At 34.4% G+C, this 14,676-nt stretch overlaps 1 protein-coding gene across 1 annotated transcript; it reads right to left on the bottom strand.

Annotated features, from left to right (window-relative positions):
* Window positions 1-4,514: 4,514 nt before the first annotated feature.
* LOC138321819 (DBH-like monooxygenase protein 1) lies at window positions 4,515-12,898 on the bottom strand. Its single transcript, XM_069265801.1, has 7 exons — window positions 12,662-12,898; window positions 11,142-11,373; window positions 9,728-9,907; window positions 8,751-8,923; window positions 6,984-7,227; window positions 6,117-6,213; window positions 4,515-5,485 (listed from the first exon to the last, which is right to left on the bottom strand). Exons 1-7 carry the CDS (start codon window positions 12,860-12,862, stop codon window positions 4,861-4,863), a joined length of 1,752 nt encoding a protein of 583 aa, XP_069121902.1. The 5' UTR covers window positions 12,863-12,898; the 3' UTR covers window positions 4,515-4,860.
* Between the last annotated feature and the right edge of the window lie 1,778 nt (window positions 12,899-14,676).

The raw sequence follows: 14,676 nt of genomic DNA, 5'->3' as shown, positions 1-14,676 counted from the left end.
TTAAAGATGTGCCGCTTTCTATACGCCAGTGTACAATTTCATCCATATTTCAATAAGCTCATTAACATGTAATGTTAATATGTAAAACGCGATATTGTAAAAGTCATTTTCGGGGCGTCCTCTACTGATTTCATATTATTTATCAGTCAAATTAGAGATATATCGTTTCTTTATTTATTCATTAATATCCTAGGAGACATGAAAACTTTCTACATTAATACTTCAAGAAGGATATACCTATACATGCAATTATAAGAAAACTTTCTCCATTACTTTCAAAAGTAACAAAATTATGCAAACCCTGATGTGAAGAGAATAAAGCGGGGTTAAGAGGTGTCGGTAGTCTTAATTTAATGATAAATGGTGTAGTCAATTTTCAATTTACAAATATTTCATTGAAAAAAAGGATATTAAAATGTCAATAGGATTATACATCAGTCATATCCTATCTTAGACTTCTACTGATATTGGTCGTACAAACAAACAAAACAAACATGAAAAATGTATGCATGGCATGGTTTATAAGATAAAGGGAGGTAAATCCGCATGAAGAAATATATAATGATTAACTCTATACGTCAGCATATTATTTTTATTTTTAACGTATAGCCGAATTCATAGCGACATCATTCCAAATAGACTTGATAGTATACCTGTTTTGTGTTATTAGTTCGTTTCACCACATCACATATATACAAAACCATATGTGTATAACACACTAGTCATCCACTGATTGGAATCGCACAAAATAGACATATATTGTATATTTGGTTTGTGGAGTTACAAATGTTTATCCATAATTAATTTATTAGGAGTTAACGTTACCTCCCGTAAATAATTAATTATATTAGGATAAGAAAGAAAAAGAGGATAATTATATATTAGAATTAAGTCAAAGTATGTATCATATTATTATGATAAATAATAATAGCATCCAATTTTCAATTTCAACAAGATTTTTTTTATATTATATAAATCAAATGAATTGGACATCAGCCTACACCTATTTAAGTCATTTCTTTCCAATTCATCTTTTAACATATTTACATGCATTTAGTTAAAGGGACAATTCAATCTAAGAATACATCAAAATTTGCAATACATTTTTTATGTCGGAAACAAACCAGTTCTAATGGAAATTAGATTAGTCGGTTTTAATGTGATATGCCAGAAAAACCCACTGTAGGAAATGTATGAGAACTGTTCAAACTCGCTTGCTGTCCGCCATGACACATTGTGGTCGGACGTCTTGTATGCCGAATCCTGGCCCTTGCCAGTGTAGTAAAGAATTTTTGTCTAGAACTACTCAAATCGCTCTTACAGTAGTGTGTTTGCGTTATTATGGTCATGTTCTTGTCTAAATATATTTTCGCCAACTCCTCAGTGGTTATGTATTGCATTTGTTTAACGTACGTGACTTTGACTCGGGTATGGGTACAGCATACAAGTTATACCTGCTTAATCGCATTGATCAACGATTTGGAATTTCAACGGTATCAATAAAAAACTTAACATTGTCGTGGAATTTGTCAATATTTCTTGTTATATGTTTCATAAGGAATGTAGAACAATACATTTATGTCATATTTCGCTTCGTGGTTACATCACAGAATTAGCCTCATTTTATTGTCCCTTTAAAGTGTAATATTTTGAAACTTGATTGACGTAAAATCCATTGTGACAATGCCTTTATGAAGTTATCAAATGTAAAAAAAGCTTTCGGCCATTTTGTTTTGCAATATGGCCATCATTTTATACTTCAATGGGCTGATAAATAAATAATTTCAAACATTGAATCATTAATTAATAAAAACTAATTATGGTGTTGGTTTTCATAGTCCTTCACCTCGAACAAGGGGCAAAGGGTAATAGTTTTGGGTCGTGTTGTTTCGTCAGTCTTACCGCTTCTGTTAGTACATTCGCCCTTCCACCACTCCATCTTTCATCCTTGTATACATGGTCTTAAATGGTCTTTTCCCAATATTATAAAGCATTATTACTTATAGTGTGATGTATGGTTTCATCTATGTAAGGTTGTTTGTGACGTACCAAAGTCAAATCACTGTAACCTATTCTTTGACCTTAATTAAACAAAAAAGGAAACTTGAACTATATGTATAGTACCTTTTTCATATGTCACTGGAATTTCATACCTGGTGCATGGGTTAAGGGAGTCGGTAGACCGCATACCAAAACCAAGTAACTGTGACATATGATAGATCGTTACCATTCATTGAAAGAAAAAGCTGTTCAAAAGACATCTTCTAGATCTTGATGTAGATCTATTATTATTATAACAGCTAATGCCAATGAAAGTTGCGATGTATGCATGCAATCTGTTGTCTATGTGTGAACTTATAAGCATAGAGCCAAAGACAAAGAAACACTTCTAACCCGAAAACATATTGACGACAGCTGAGCCAGTCGTTTCGTTTCATTTATATTGAGCGCAAAGCAAGAACAGAGACTATCACTTTTATAGACTATAGTGTGTCTCCGCCAGGTTCTTCCTCACATCCTCAACTCAGGACCAAGAATGTGGCGAAGTCACGAGACACGTTACGAAGGAGAAACAACGTAGGATCCCAAGTTTATTCGTATTTGCTGAAAAATGCAATGATGCGAGCAGGTACCGTATCAACACCCTACTTGTAGTAAAGTTGCATATTGGTCGATATAAGTGAGCCACAATATCGAGGTTATGGTGGTCTACATAAAAATGTTATTACAATTTTATCCAAAGGGTTAGCGTTGAAGAGAAAAGTTTTTAAAAAGCAAAATAATGATAGAAATCTCACTACAAGTGCGTTTAAAATGGAATCAATAAATATAATACATTATAAATAAATGCCTGCACTGTAGTTAGGGCGTTAGAAGTGTTCCTACTGTCCCAATATTGCACGACCGTAAAGTACACTTATAATAAACATTATCACAGGAACGTCGTTATGTGTCAAGTTGATGACGTCATTGACAATGCACGCCACATACACGCTACATGTATTGATATCGTCACGTCACGTAAATGTCTAGTGCGTATGAATAAAAATATTTCCCATAGTTTATAGGGTATTTTTGTGAAGTATGGAAGAAAATACTGTCCCGAGGCTTTGATATTTTTTATTTGTGATTCAATTTTTTTTAAATTCCTGCAGGTGTTTGTTACGCGAAAGTGTATATGTATTGTACCAAACCGTATACTTATGACTACTAAACCGTACATATTTTTCGCTACGCACTAAACCGACATGGATTCAGAAACTACCAAATATATACATACATGGCAGTATGTCCATATACCCAAATCAAAAAGAATTCATTTGTCATGAAGCCCAATAGAGGGGACATTCTACTCTGTATTTTGTCGTGAACAATCTGCAGTAAAGGGTAGATGCCATTCACTATTTCTGGTTCAATATGATGTATTTCAACAAACCACACCGCTTTAACGGAATTTTCAAAAAGCTTAAAAGGTAATCGTATCAGAATGCTTTAAGATAGAAATAACAAGTCGACAGTTTTTCAGTATGTGAAACACGCACAAGATGAGCTTCATTCTTGCATAATTGCCATTTTACAAAATTAGGTCACAGTTACCTATTTGTGGCAGTAACTTAAGTTTTCCAATTTATCATAATTTTAACATGTCAGAGCATGTTTATTCATGAAAAATCGTTCAAAAATGATATTTGATTCCAGCAACACTATACTTCCGAAATTTTTGATGAACTTTTTTTCTTATAAATCTTTCCACCATTGTATCAGTCAATCAGAAGGCACATTACAAACAGCCATGTCATTTTTCCTTTATAGACTGGTTAATCGAATTATAACCAAATAAAATTGTTTGGTAAAAGGAAGGCATAAATAATTCACTTAGTCTTATAACTGATAATGATGTCCAATATACTTATTATTAAGTGGTGTGAAATAAATATTTAGTCATAGCATTCATCGAAATTTTATCCATCAGGAGGCCAATTTGTACATAATTCATTTTCTCTCATACCTACACGTGTAGAACTGGCTGATCTAGGGCAATACACTCATGTCACCTGCGGCTGTATTGCATGACTACCCATGCAATAAAGCGTCGTGACGTCACAACGCCAACGAAATCACTATCAACTAGGTAGGATTTTAACATATTTTTTTCAGAAACTAGGCTGGATTTACTTTAAAATATACAAACAACGGGATTTGCGTTAAAATTATCACGCATTTCCCATGTATGGGAAATTGAATTGCAGTTGCGTTTTTGTTTTAATTTATTTCAAAATGCCGCAAAATGATAGAAGTTAATTTGCAATAAAACGTCGAGGTATAAGAGAAAAATACTCTTGCTTACGTGGATATGAAGGATGGTGATATTCTACCTACGGGATCACAATATATTTGTGACCCTCGGGTAGAATATCCCTATCCTCCATATCCACACATGAAAAGAGTCTTATAGTATTTTTATTGAATGCAAATCCAACATTTGCCAAAAAGTTAAAAAAAGAAACACCATATAAGATACACCAATCTTGTATAAGATATATTTAATTAACACAAATTAACAGCGATCACGAATATATGCATTGAGCAACTGTTATAACCTTTCATTGCATTTTGGTCAATAGAACGTTCAGAATTTGGGTTTAAAGTAAAAAAAAGGCTTCGTCTCGTTCGATACAAGTTTGTTTTAGATCCAATATTGTTTTTTCTTAGCATTACGCCATTAACATACTGTGTAACTAATATTATAAAGTTATTCTACAGATACAGACTGTAACAGATAATATTCACCTCAAATATCTATTCAAAGTTTTATATACAAGTTTTCACATGCATGTCGCCACTGAACCAGAGTGATCCTCAAAAGACAGACGAGAGCCTGTAAACAACAAAAGAGAAACTGACAAGAAACGTTGGTGCTACCATTCTTACAACACCTGCCTCAGAACACAGTCTACTTGAGTTTCCACATGCCGAATTCTCACACTGAATGGATTCCAGTGCAATTTCGGCGTTGCAAGAGTCGATACTAGCCCAGAATGTCATGTATTCTATTGAATATGTGGCATATTGCCGATAATACTGTCCAATGTCGCCTTGGATACATCTGTTCCGTCGTAGCTCTTCTATAAGGAAGTCCTTGCACTCTGGCAGACATGGTCCAAACGGCTTACAGCGACTGTTTAACTCATTATAGAGACGAACATTATTTGGATGAGAGTCGTTCTCGAAGACATGAACATTGCATCCATCAATCACTGGGAAGTCTTCTTTGAAAGATCTCAACTTGCATAAATCGATCCCCTTCCACGCAAGACAGTAAGGCATTTGGATATTCTCAGCTGGGTAGAAGGTAAAGAAACCATAACACATTTCATCGGAGGTTCCGTCTCCAAAAAACGTGGTTTTATCTTTCCCTATTGACCTGTATGTACAAGTGGTCTTCAATTCGTCTCCGGGTCGTAACTCAATTGGATCCTCAAACCTGAAATAATAAAACTGGAGATACTAACCCCGCACAAATGTTTGCAAACAATTTATTTCTTAACCATGATGAAATTAAAAAATTGTTATATCAATGCTTCAGTAGAATCCTGCCTGCTGTTTCGCCATTCGATTAGGGAATACTACATTCTTCAGGAGTAGATGATCAGAGGACGACAAAGAAAACATGAAAAAATGAAGCCCAAACGTGTATGTTCATGTTTACGATCGTTTGTGAATTTCAGTCATGAGAAACATAAGAAATCGGGCGTTTATTTCCCGAAACAAACTTAAGTCAAATACGAATATTTTTTTTTTATTTTTATTTTTTTATTTTTTTTTTTTATTTATTTATTTTTTTTTTAATAACGCAATTGACAGGATAAGTAACATATAGCTAATGTGAGGAAATCTATATATTTGGATGCATAAAAGCTGTAGGAGTTTTCAATATTCATTTCCTTTCTTCTATTACCAAGCAAAGTTGTGAAGACAATATACTATAAATATATATTATACTAGATCTAAATCTTAGATACAACACTTACCTACATACCTGTATATACATGTACGAACATAATGAACTATAATATTATACTGCTTTAAGTATGTAAAAAACAGGTTCAACTTACTGAACAAGTGCAGGGTTGTCATAACTATACAGTTCATCATTTGTCAAATCTCTTATTTTTTCACCATCACGATATTGCTCAATTCTTTGTTGACGCCCTGAAACAAATAATTAATTACTCGATTGTTAATTAGTAATATATTCCATACGTGTATACATGGGCTTTTAAATATGCTTATTTGCGCTCAATTGTCTTTCTCCGAAGCCAATGTCTATTTCACTTCCATTTTTAAAGTCAATAAGAGAAAAGCAACATTTGCATGATTTGTATAACTTGTTTCACAATCGATGTAAAATAAAGTTTAAAGTTAAGGAACATTTTGCATGAGAGCTGCATATTGTGTGCAGTTCTGTATACCAGCAGTTTTTCTGAGTTCGTGCTAATTTCATAGGTCAAAGGTCAAAGTGCGGGGGGTAATTTCATTGTCTAAATCCTAAATTGATAAATCATTCAAGTAGAAAGGATCTATGTTTGCAGTTTGTGCCTGGAAATAATGGGTTCGGTAATTAGAGTTCAGACAACAGTTAGACAAAATGAAAGTTGTCTATTTCAACTCATTCTGTAATGTTGAAACTTGCTTGATACAAATCATCGATAAATTTGTAATGAAAAAGTGTCAATTATCTTATTGTGTGTGTCATTTAGGGAGCGGATGAAAAATTAACCGATATAAATATATTCTGGTTTATATATATATACATTTCAAATTCACTTTTCTTACGGGAAGGCATCTATTGTGACGTCATTGTTTTGTTTTTTCTGAAAAGTTTGACTATATACTCGCAAACAGAAGACGTTACATTCAATACCTACTAATAAGGGGAGATAAATCTGCAATGTAAACAAAGAATTGCTTGCTACATGTACCTAAGTAGTGCATGTGATTCGTCGCCTTTGTGATGTAGACAGTATCGGATAGTTTCCTTGACGTGCAGTCTTTAGTGCACGTTGCCTCCACAGAATAAGTCTCCTGCCCCGGGGGAATCGCGATATAGGTCTGCCCAATCATCATGGTAGTGGCATCATGCAAGCGCCGGTTAGCTGTGTAGTACAATGTCATCCCAGAACTGTCTGTGAAGTCGGACCGAAGCAAAGGGTTGTTCCAGTGAAACTTGATAGAAAAATGATAAATCTCAATTAGTTCATACAAATGTTCGGTAAATATATATGAATTAGGTATAAAAACGAAAAATTATCAACAGTTTCATAACCATTAGGTCTGATATTAAATATCTGACTTTTCTTAGATCGCAGATTTGATTTCTAGAGGATTCTTTGTATATAATGTACACTTTGATTGTATTTTTTTTATATGCGAAAGAAATACACTTCAATTTTCGGTTATTTTTGCGCTTGATGATTGTCTAATCATGATTTTGATAGCCATTTGTTTAATTAGGACTATGTTCACCATAAACATAAATATTTTGCATTACATAACTTTTCACGTTAATACTTCATAACAAAGATGCAAATTTTAAAAGGTATGAAATAGATCGCTGCAGAATAACGGCCTTTGCGCGTATATTTCCAATCCGTGTTGGGATAGGTCTTGCAACAACCGTATCTGAGAACGTTGTCAAACACCTATCATTGAAGAAGATCTTACTAGTGTGTGATGAGAGAAACAATATATATTACTAGTCTAGATGACCTTTCACGTATTGTTGTCCTGTCTAATGAGAGGAATGTATCCGGATGTCAAGACGGGCCTACTTATATAACGGAACTCAAAATACGTCAACACAAGGACCTATCGGTACTTCAATTCAATAGGGTGACACGTGAAAACTCCTACTTGTCGTATCATTTCACGAATTTATTGTACACTAGCGAAATAGGTTACCGAAATCCATTTAAAACAAAGCATCAACATAATTGTGTTGACCCGGAACTTGAACGTTCTGGAAAATGAAACACCATTCAGTCTCGCTAAAAAGTGACGTCACATTCACCGGAATGGCGTCATTTTTACGATATCAAAAATCACTTATGACGTTATCGTCTTGGCTCATTGCAAAGGTATTATTGTAATTATTTGATGGGCAATTATTGTTTTTTGAGTATTTTCATAATGTTTCAGTGATATTACACACTGAATAGAATTTCTGGTTCTATTACCGAATGGGCTTATATCTTTCCCACGTTAGTAAAAAGGAGTGTAATCCAAATCGGTTTAGTGAATGAATCTTTTCATCAGCATTTCGCTTCGAGTGAAACCAATTGCATAACTGACATTTTGTTTTAGTTTTGAATGTCATAGTGGCTGCAGGATAAACAGAATACATGGTTAGTATCTTACAATACAAGGTTGATTCTGGTGCTTGACACGACTTTCCTACATCTCGCACCAAAATAAATCTTGTATTGTTAGATGATAACCATGTATTCTCTATTCACCTTTTACAAATACTAATTCTCATTGATTGATGTATTATATTCTAGGCATGTACATCTTATTAAAGCTCGGAACGTCTGATACTTTTTAATAAATGGATTAATGCTCTCACTTTTTATGTGTCTTTTAATCTTTTGTGTTTATTGAATGTTTCATTTGTACATATGTTCAAACAAATACTAATTGTTAACATTTTTCATAGATCTTTTTTTAGACTTCTTAATACATCTTCATACCTGGAAGGCTGCCTTCCTGTAACCGTTCTGACCTATCCTGAAGCCTACATCTTTGTGGACACACTCTCCAGTAAACCCTACTCCCCACAAGCCTATCAGAGTCAGACATTGTCTGTGCGCGGCCATTCCACAAGGCCATGGTGAGTTCATTGGGACGTCTGTGATTTCCTCGGCTACACAGTAATTTGATAAAAGGAAATGACGTAGAAATTCTTTGCATCTCAATATACAATATAAATATAAATTTATCATATGATATTCACGAGCGTTTGTTTTTTGTTTTTTTTTTTGGGTTTTTTTTTTTTTTTAGTGAAATCATTTGACAAGTAAATTCATGTAGGACGACTTTATATTACCAATCTCATTACTTGCAGAAATACATTAGAAATACATTAAGCAACATTTTTTGTAAAACATATGCAGATAATATGATCATTCATCAGCAGCTATAGATTTGTTGTCATCAATATTATCGTTGTCCTCCCGCTGCTAGTCGTCAACATAGATTATAACACTCTTCCGAGGGCCACACAATGTAGTAAAACCCGAGGCTTGCCGAGGGTTTTGCAACATTTTGTGATCCCGAGGGTAGAATATCCCTATCCTTCATATCCACTTATGAAAGAGTGTTTTTCTTTCATACCTCAACGTATTATTGCAATTTCACAGCTATTATATCTCGCTGTTTTGCAATAAATTCGAGAAAATCCACGACTGCAAGTCAATTTTCTATACATGAAATTTTGATATTTTCAATACAAATACCGTTGTTTGCATCTTTTATAATAAAACCAGTCAAGATTGTGGAAAAAAATGTTAAAATTTTACCGAGCAAATAGAAATTTTGTTGACGCCGTGACGTCATGAGGCTTTATTGCATGGGTAACAATGCAATACAGCCTCAGGCGACATACGTTTATTGCCCTAGATCAGCCAGTATTACACCTGTAGGTGTGAAAGAAAATTTGAATACTTACTTGTTTCATCACATCCAAATAACAGAATATGATGCATGACTTCTTCATTGTCAATGTAAGGCGTAGTAGCTACCATATGGTAGTCTCCATCAGTTGGTAGATCAAACAGCATACAGAAGTAGTTGGTCTCGGTAGGGGGAACCGCCGTCTCAGGGAACCGGATAGTGATATTCTGTATATCTGAATAGATCAAAATCAGAAAAATGCTCACCATGCTTGACGTGCCACATCATAGCAGAAACGTATATTATATAAAAAGAACATCCTTTGAAGATATTTTGTATTTTCATATTACCGAGTTGTCTGCCTTTGCGAGTAGGTATTGATTATCTTGGTTTTCGGAGAAAATGACGTGAATTGCGTCCACAAAAATGACGGCGCAATGATATCTACTCGTAAGGGAGCTAACTCTGTATTATGCGAACATTGAATACTATTATTATGTTATTATTTTTATGAGCAGTTTCATACAAAGATGTATATAAATTAGTGTCATTGTGCTTTTATAATTGAGCTTCCCAACGAAATCGTTGATGATAAGCAATAGCATAGAATTACTAACAGCAATAATCTATGTCAAATTATAGATATATATCTAACAACAAGCGTAAACGAATTTTTTTAGATAAACACGGAAAATAATGAGAACTTCATTTAAATTATTTCATCTTAGTTTAATTAATTCCATATTCTATCGCAAATTCCAATCGCAAAAATATCATATTTGTTTTATATGACTTTCTGCTGATATTAGATTAAATAAAATCTTTCAAATGGTTTGGTGTTCCCGCTCTGATAATTTTATCTTCAGTTTAAAAGAACCGAAGAACATCTTAGTTAAAATCCTGTTTAGACGAAGAATGAGTGGGTATGAACTACAATGACAAACACTAGATCTGTATTCCACTATTGTTAGTTTCCATTGCCAGGTCTGGTTGTTCTTTCTCTTTACATTAAAATAAAACAGCGATGAGTCAAATAATGATAGTCGAATAAATCATTATTCGACACGGAATAGGTATCACGTGGGAACTATAAAATCAAAATGTGACCTTCGAGATACCAAAACGACGTAAGTAAATTATGATTTATTGTTCATTAGTCCACCTTCCGGTGATTGTGACGTCATCGTGTTTACGTCAAAATATGACGTCACAAGCAGTAGAAAGTGGAACTTACCGACGACTACGGCACTAGTCTGATATATACAGAACCGTTCAAGGAGCTGCGTTGAACGGTTTTTTAGCTATAGCCAGGAAAAGAATCTTGGACGAACGGGCGGATGCACGAACGGACGGAGCCCAATTTAATATCCCCCGTAAACGCATTCCGCGGGGGATAATAAATTGAATGCTGTAGTACCTAAGTGGTTTTGGTATCTCGAAACCGATGCAATGAATAAAGACAGACGAACCATTCTCGTTCAAAGCATCGCACTGGAGTTCCCCTGTATCACAGTCGATCCACGAGTTAGCGGCCTGACAGGCAGGGTCAGAGTAGGGAGTACAGACCCCGGGGTGACTGATGTCGACTGTGAGGGCGGGGATACTCCCCTCAGTCCATACACAGTTCGGATCTCCTAGCTCCTCGCCGTTTGTCTTTCCATCACCATCAGAGTCCATCTTGCATAGTGAATTTGTCCATCTCTGGTAAAATGAAAAATGCTTCTTCTTTTCTAATTAAATCATAAGTAATTCATGCAGAAAATAACCAATAAACACAGGGGTCGAACTCAAATGTATGAGATCTGGAAGTTGCGATTGCCAAAGTGAGAATAAAAACAAATTGGTTTTCAATGCACGGATATTCCAAGTTTGCTTTAAGCATTAAAGAGGCTTTATATATCGTGTTATCAGTCAAATTATATAAAATTTTAACATATCATTTTTTTTTACTAAATCACTTTTCTCAGGTTTAACAATTTCTCGTATTAACCTACAAAAAGTCAATATTTATGTAAGCCGCTGAACACCACAAGTGTAGATGTTACTATTCTTAGCGTTATATGAACTGCCATACTGGTAAAATAATAGTCAACCTTCATGGTAGATATTACTAAATATGCATACCTTAAATATTTTTCGTGGTTGAACAACTTCTGTAATTGATTTACCCAAGTGGGAGACTTCTTGGTTTTACCATCTTCTTTTTACAAACGTGTTTTTTTTTTTTTAATTTTCAGAACAGTGTTTTTTATGCAATAGTTGATTACGTCATCAAAATCTTCGGAACTCTCTGTATTCAAAATTATTTATCTGTGTGAAAAGGGGTTTCATTCATTTGTCTAACAGATAGAAATGATTAATCCAACAAATCATAAAGTCATGTAAACCAAAATTTATATTAACATACAGTCTAGACGCTATAAACCATATAGTAGTGTGCCCAAGGGTGCTGTTTATAACCGCTGTTTTTTGGTGTTTTTTTTTTCTTCTAAAAAGATGCATGGAATATACATTATCTAAAGGAGGAGAAATTCATCAACTGTGAATTAAAGAATATCTAAGAATTAATTATTGAAACAATATGCGAGGCTATCGACCATCAGGCTCTGATTTTGATCTAGTTTCAGGTAATTGTAAGTGTCGTTTCTGAAGAATTAACTTAGTATTAAAGGTTATTGTATAGATACTATTTTTTTTTTTTTTTTTTTTTTTTTTTTTTTTTTGCATTATCCTAAACATCTGCGGCAAAAAAAATTGCTTAGTAGCAATAACTCAAAAACAAGCACATTGACATGTTTTCTTCTATTTTTTCTATGTTATGAACTCCTTTTTCCCCCACAAAAGCTTTATTAGACAAATTTTAAGTACAATAACAACTTTGAAATCATTTTGTCATATATTTAACATGCATTTTTATCTGAATTATCGTGGATAAATACAATTCGTGATAATATAAAGTAAGTTATTCCACAACTAAATCTATACATACATTTCCTGCGTTCATGAAATCTACACCGAAGGGATTTCTGTCTCCTCCACCCAGCGGGTTTAGATGTCCGACGCCTCTCCATATGTAGTTGACCTTACAAGGGTGGGGCACTTCTCCGCCATTTGGGATCGCATTTTGAAAACTCGGGTAACCCAAAACCGTACCAACACACAGTAAAGCAACCAAGACCAACAAGGTCATTTTGAATTGACAAACAGAATATGTACGAATTCTGTACAAGCATTTGAACGTGTTATATATACATGTCAATAAGCGGATATTTCCGCTAAGTCAAGTGTTTCTAATGCTTGAGTTAGCTGCTATACTTGTTACTAATGGGACGACAAATGAGTGACGTCACAGACGCATATGATACATTGGTGTCATCCTGCCGCTGCACCTCGTTACCCCATTGCTTGAAACAATTCTTCCATTTAGAATCATCAACTGTAAAAACATGATAGCAAAATACATAACATGACTATTTAATTGTTCGTTTGTCGATATTGAATATTTTACAATTAATGAATAATTCGATGACATCCGGGAGATACAATATATGATACAATGTTTTGTTAAAAAATGACTTGCTCATCAACACGAAATACACAAATCCCCACAAATCCATTACACAAGCTTCCAATTTCTTAATTTCCCATAGTTTCGTGCCTACGAGTTAAACGGTGATGGAACGGCAATAGCTGTACATATCTCCAACGTTCGAAATTAATGCCTGTCCGTCTGCCTGACAGACAATTTTTGCCATGCAGCTGGTGCTATAAATCGGCAACTTTTTGGTCCAGATAGAGTACTATAGCACTGTACAAAGGTTGAAGATAAACCTATACAAAACAAATTTTCGTAATCATTAATATTCTGGTTTTCAGTCAACTTTGTTGAGAGCGATACTAAAACAGATATATGGATTTTTTTGTTGGTAAACTATTACTTTGCTAGTATATTAACTAAAAGGATGAATTGTAATTTTGTAAGGACCAGTAACTTTCAGTCAGGACCAGAAAATATTAGGGTCATCCGGTCCTTAGGACCAGCATTAAAACAATCCTTAAGGGATAACTCTGCATATTTTAACTATGGATGTTTAACAGTGAGGTTGTCGCCGAAGATTCCCTACATATTCAAGTTGCCATGTTGATTTGATTGTAATACTCCAGGAAGGTTTCCGTTCATAAATAACCGCTGATGTTTCCTTATTTACGAACAATACAACGAAGGACTCTAAGCAGTCATATTAAAACTAGAAACTGTCTTTGGACAATTTGACAGGCATTTCACCAATAAAGAATTATGGTCAAGGTCATTCATATTAACAAATTTAGAAACACCTTATCTCAAAATGCTACAAGTCCAGTATTAGGTATATAGGCCTTTCAGAACTTGTCAAGCAGTATTTTAAAGTTTCAAAGTTATTGGAGCTTTGACCTTGAATTACGGTCAATGTCATGCATATTAAGAAACGCAGTAGTCATTTATATCTGCATGCTTCGGACCAAATATCAGGTCTCTAAACCGTCCAAAAATTGACAAGAAAGTTGCTTAAATATTTAGGTTATTTTGCTTATATGACCTTGAACCATTCACCGACATATTTAACCTGCTACTTCAAAGATTCCTATGACGAAGAATAAAACACTTTTAATTCAATTACTTAGTATAAATATTTATAAAGCCCATGTGATGCGATGGTATAGTGTATAAGATATACAATACAGCCTCTATACTGCACAATATTTAACATTAGTATTTTCTCTTGGAGTATTTCCCGTACAAACGAAATAATACTAGCCCGACGCCCTCAACCCAAAGTAAAGTACAGAAGTATTAGTTACATGCCCGTGCTATAAATCTTTAAATAGCACAGGGGAATCCGAAACCCAACGTTAACGTCACCACCGGCAGGGGGGCGCTACGTATAAAACCATTCGGAATACCCTACTGATTCCATAACGTAAACAATGCAATCCTATAGATATTTGCCCTTAACGGATTGACGG

This window comes from Argopecten irradians, chromosome 4 (assembly GCF_041381155.1).
Source record: "Argopecten irradians isolate NY chromosome 4, Ai_NY, whole genome shotgun sequence".
Lineage (NCBI taxonomy): Eukaryota > Metazoa > Mollusca > Bivalvia > Pectinida > Pectinidae > Argopecten > Argopecten irradians.
The sequence above is the reverse complement of the archived record's forward strand: the minus strand, read 5'-3'. Positions and strand labels throughout refer to the sequence as shown.

Bases quoted from the DNA above. Each gene is read 5' to 3' on its own strand.
- LOC138321819 (XM_069265801.1), bottom strand. From the start codon at position 12,862: ATGACCTTGTTGGTCTTGGTTGCTTTACTGTGTGTTGGTACGGTTTTG. The intron at 8,924-9,727 runs GTAAGTATTCAA...ATTACTGTGTAG, and splicing joins ATTTGGATGTGATGAAACAA to CCGAGGAAATCACAGACGTC. The intron at 7,228-8,750 runs GTATGAAGATGT...TTTTCTATCAAG, and splicing joins ACAGGAAGGCAGCCTTCCAG to TTTCACTGGAACAACCCTTT.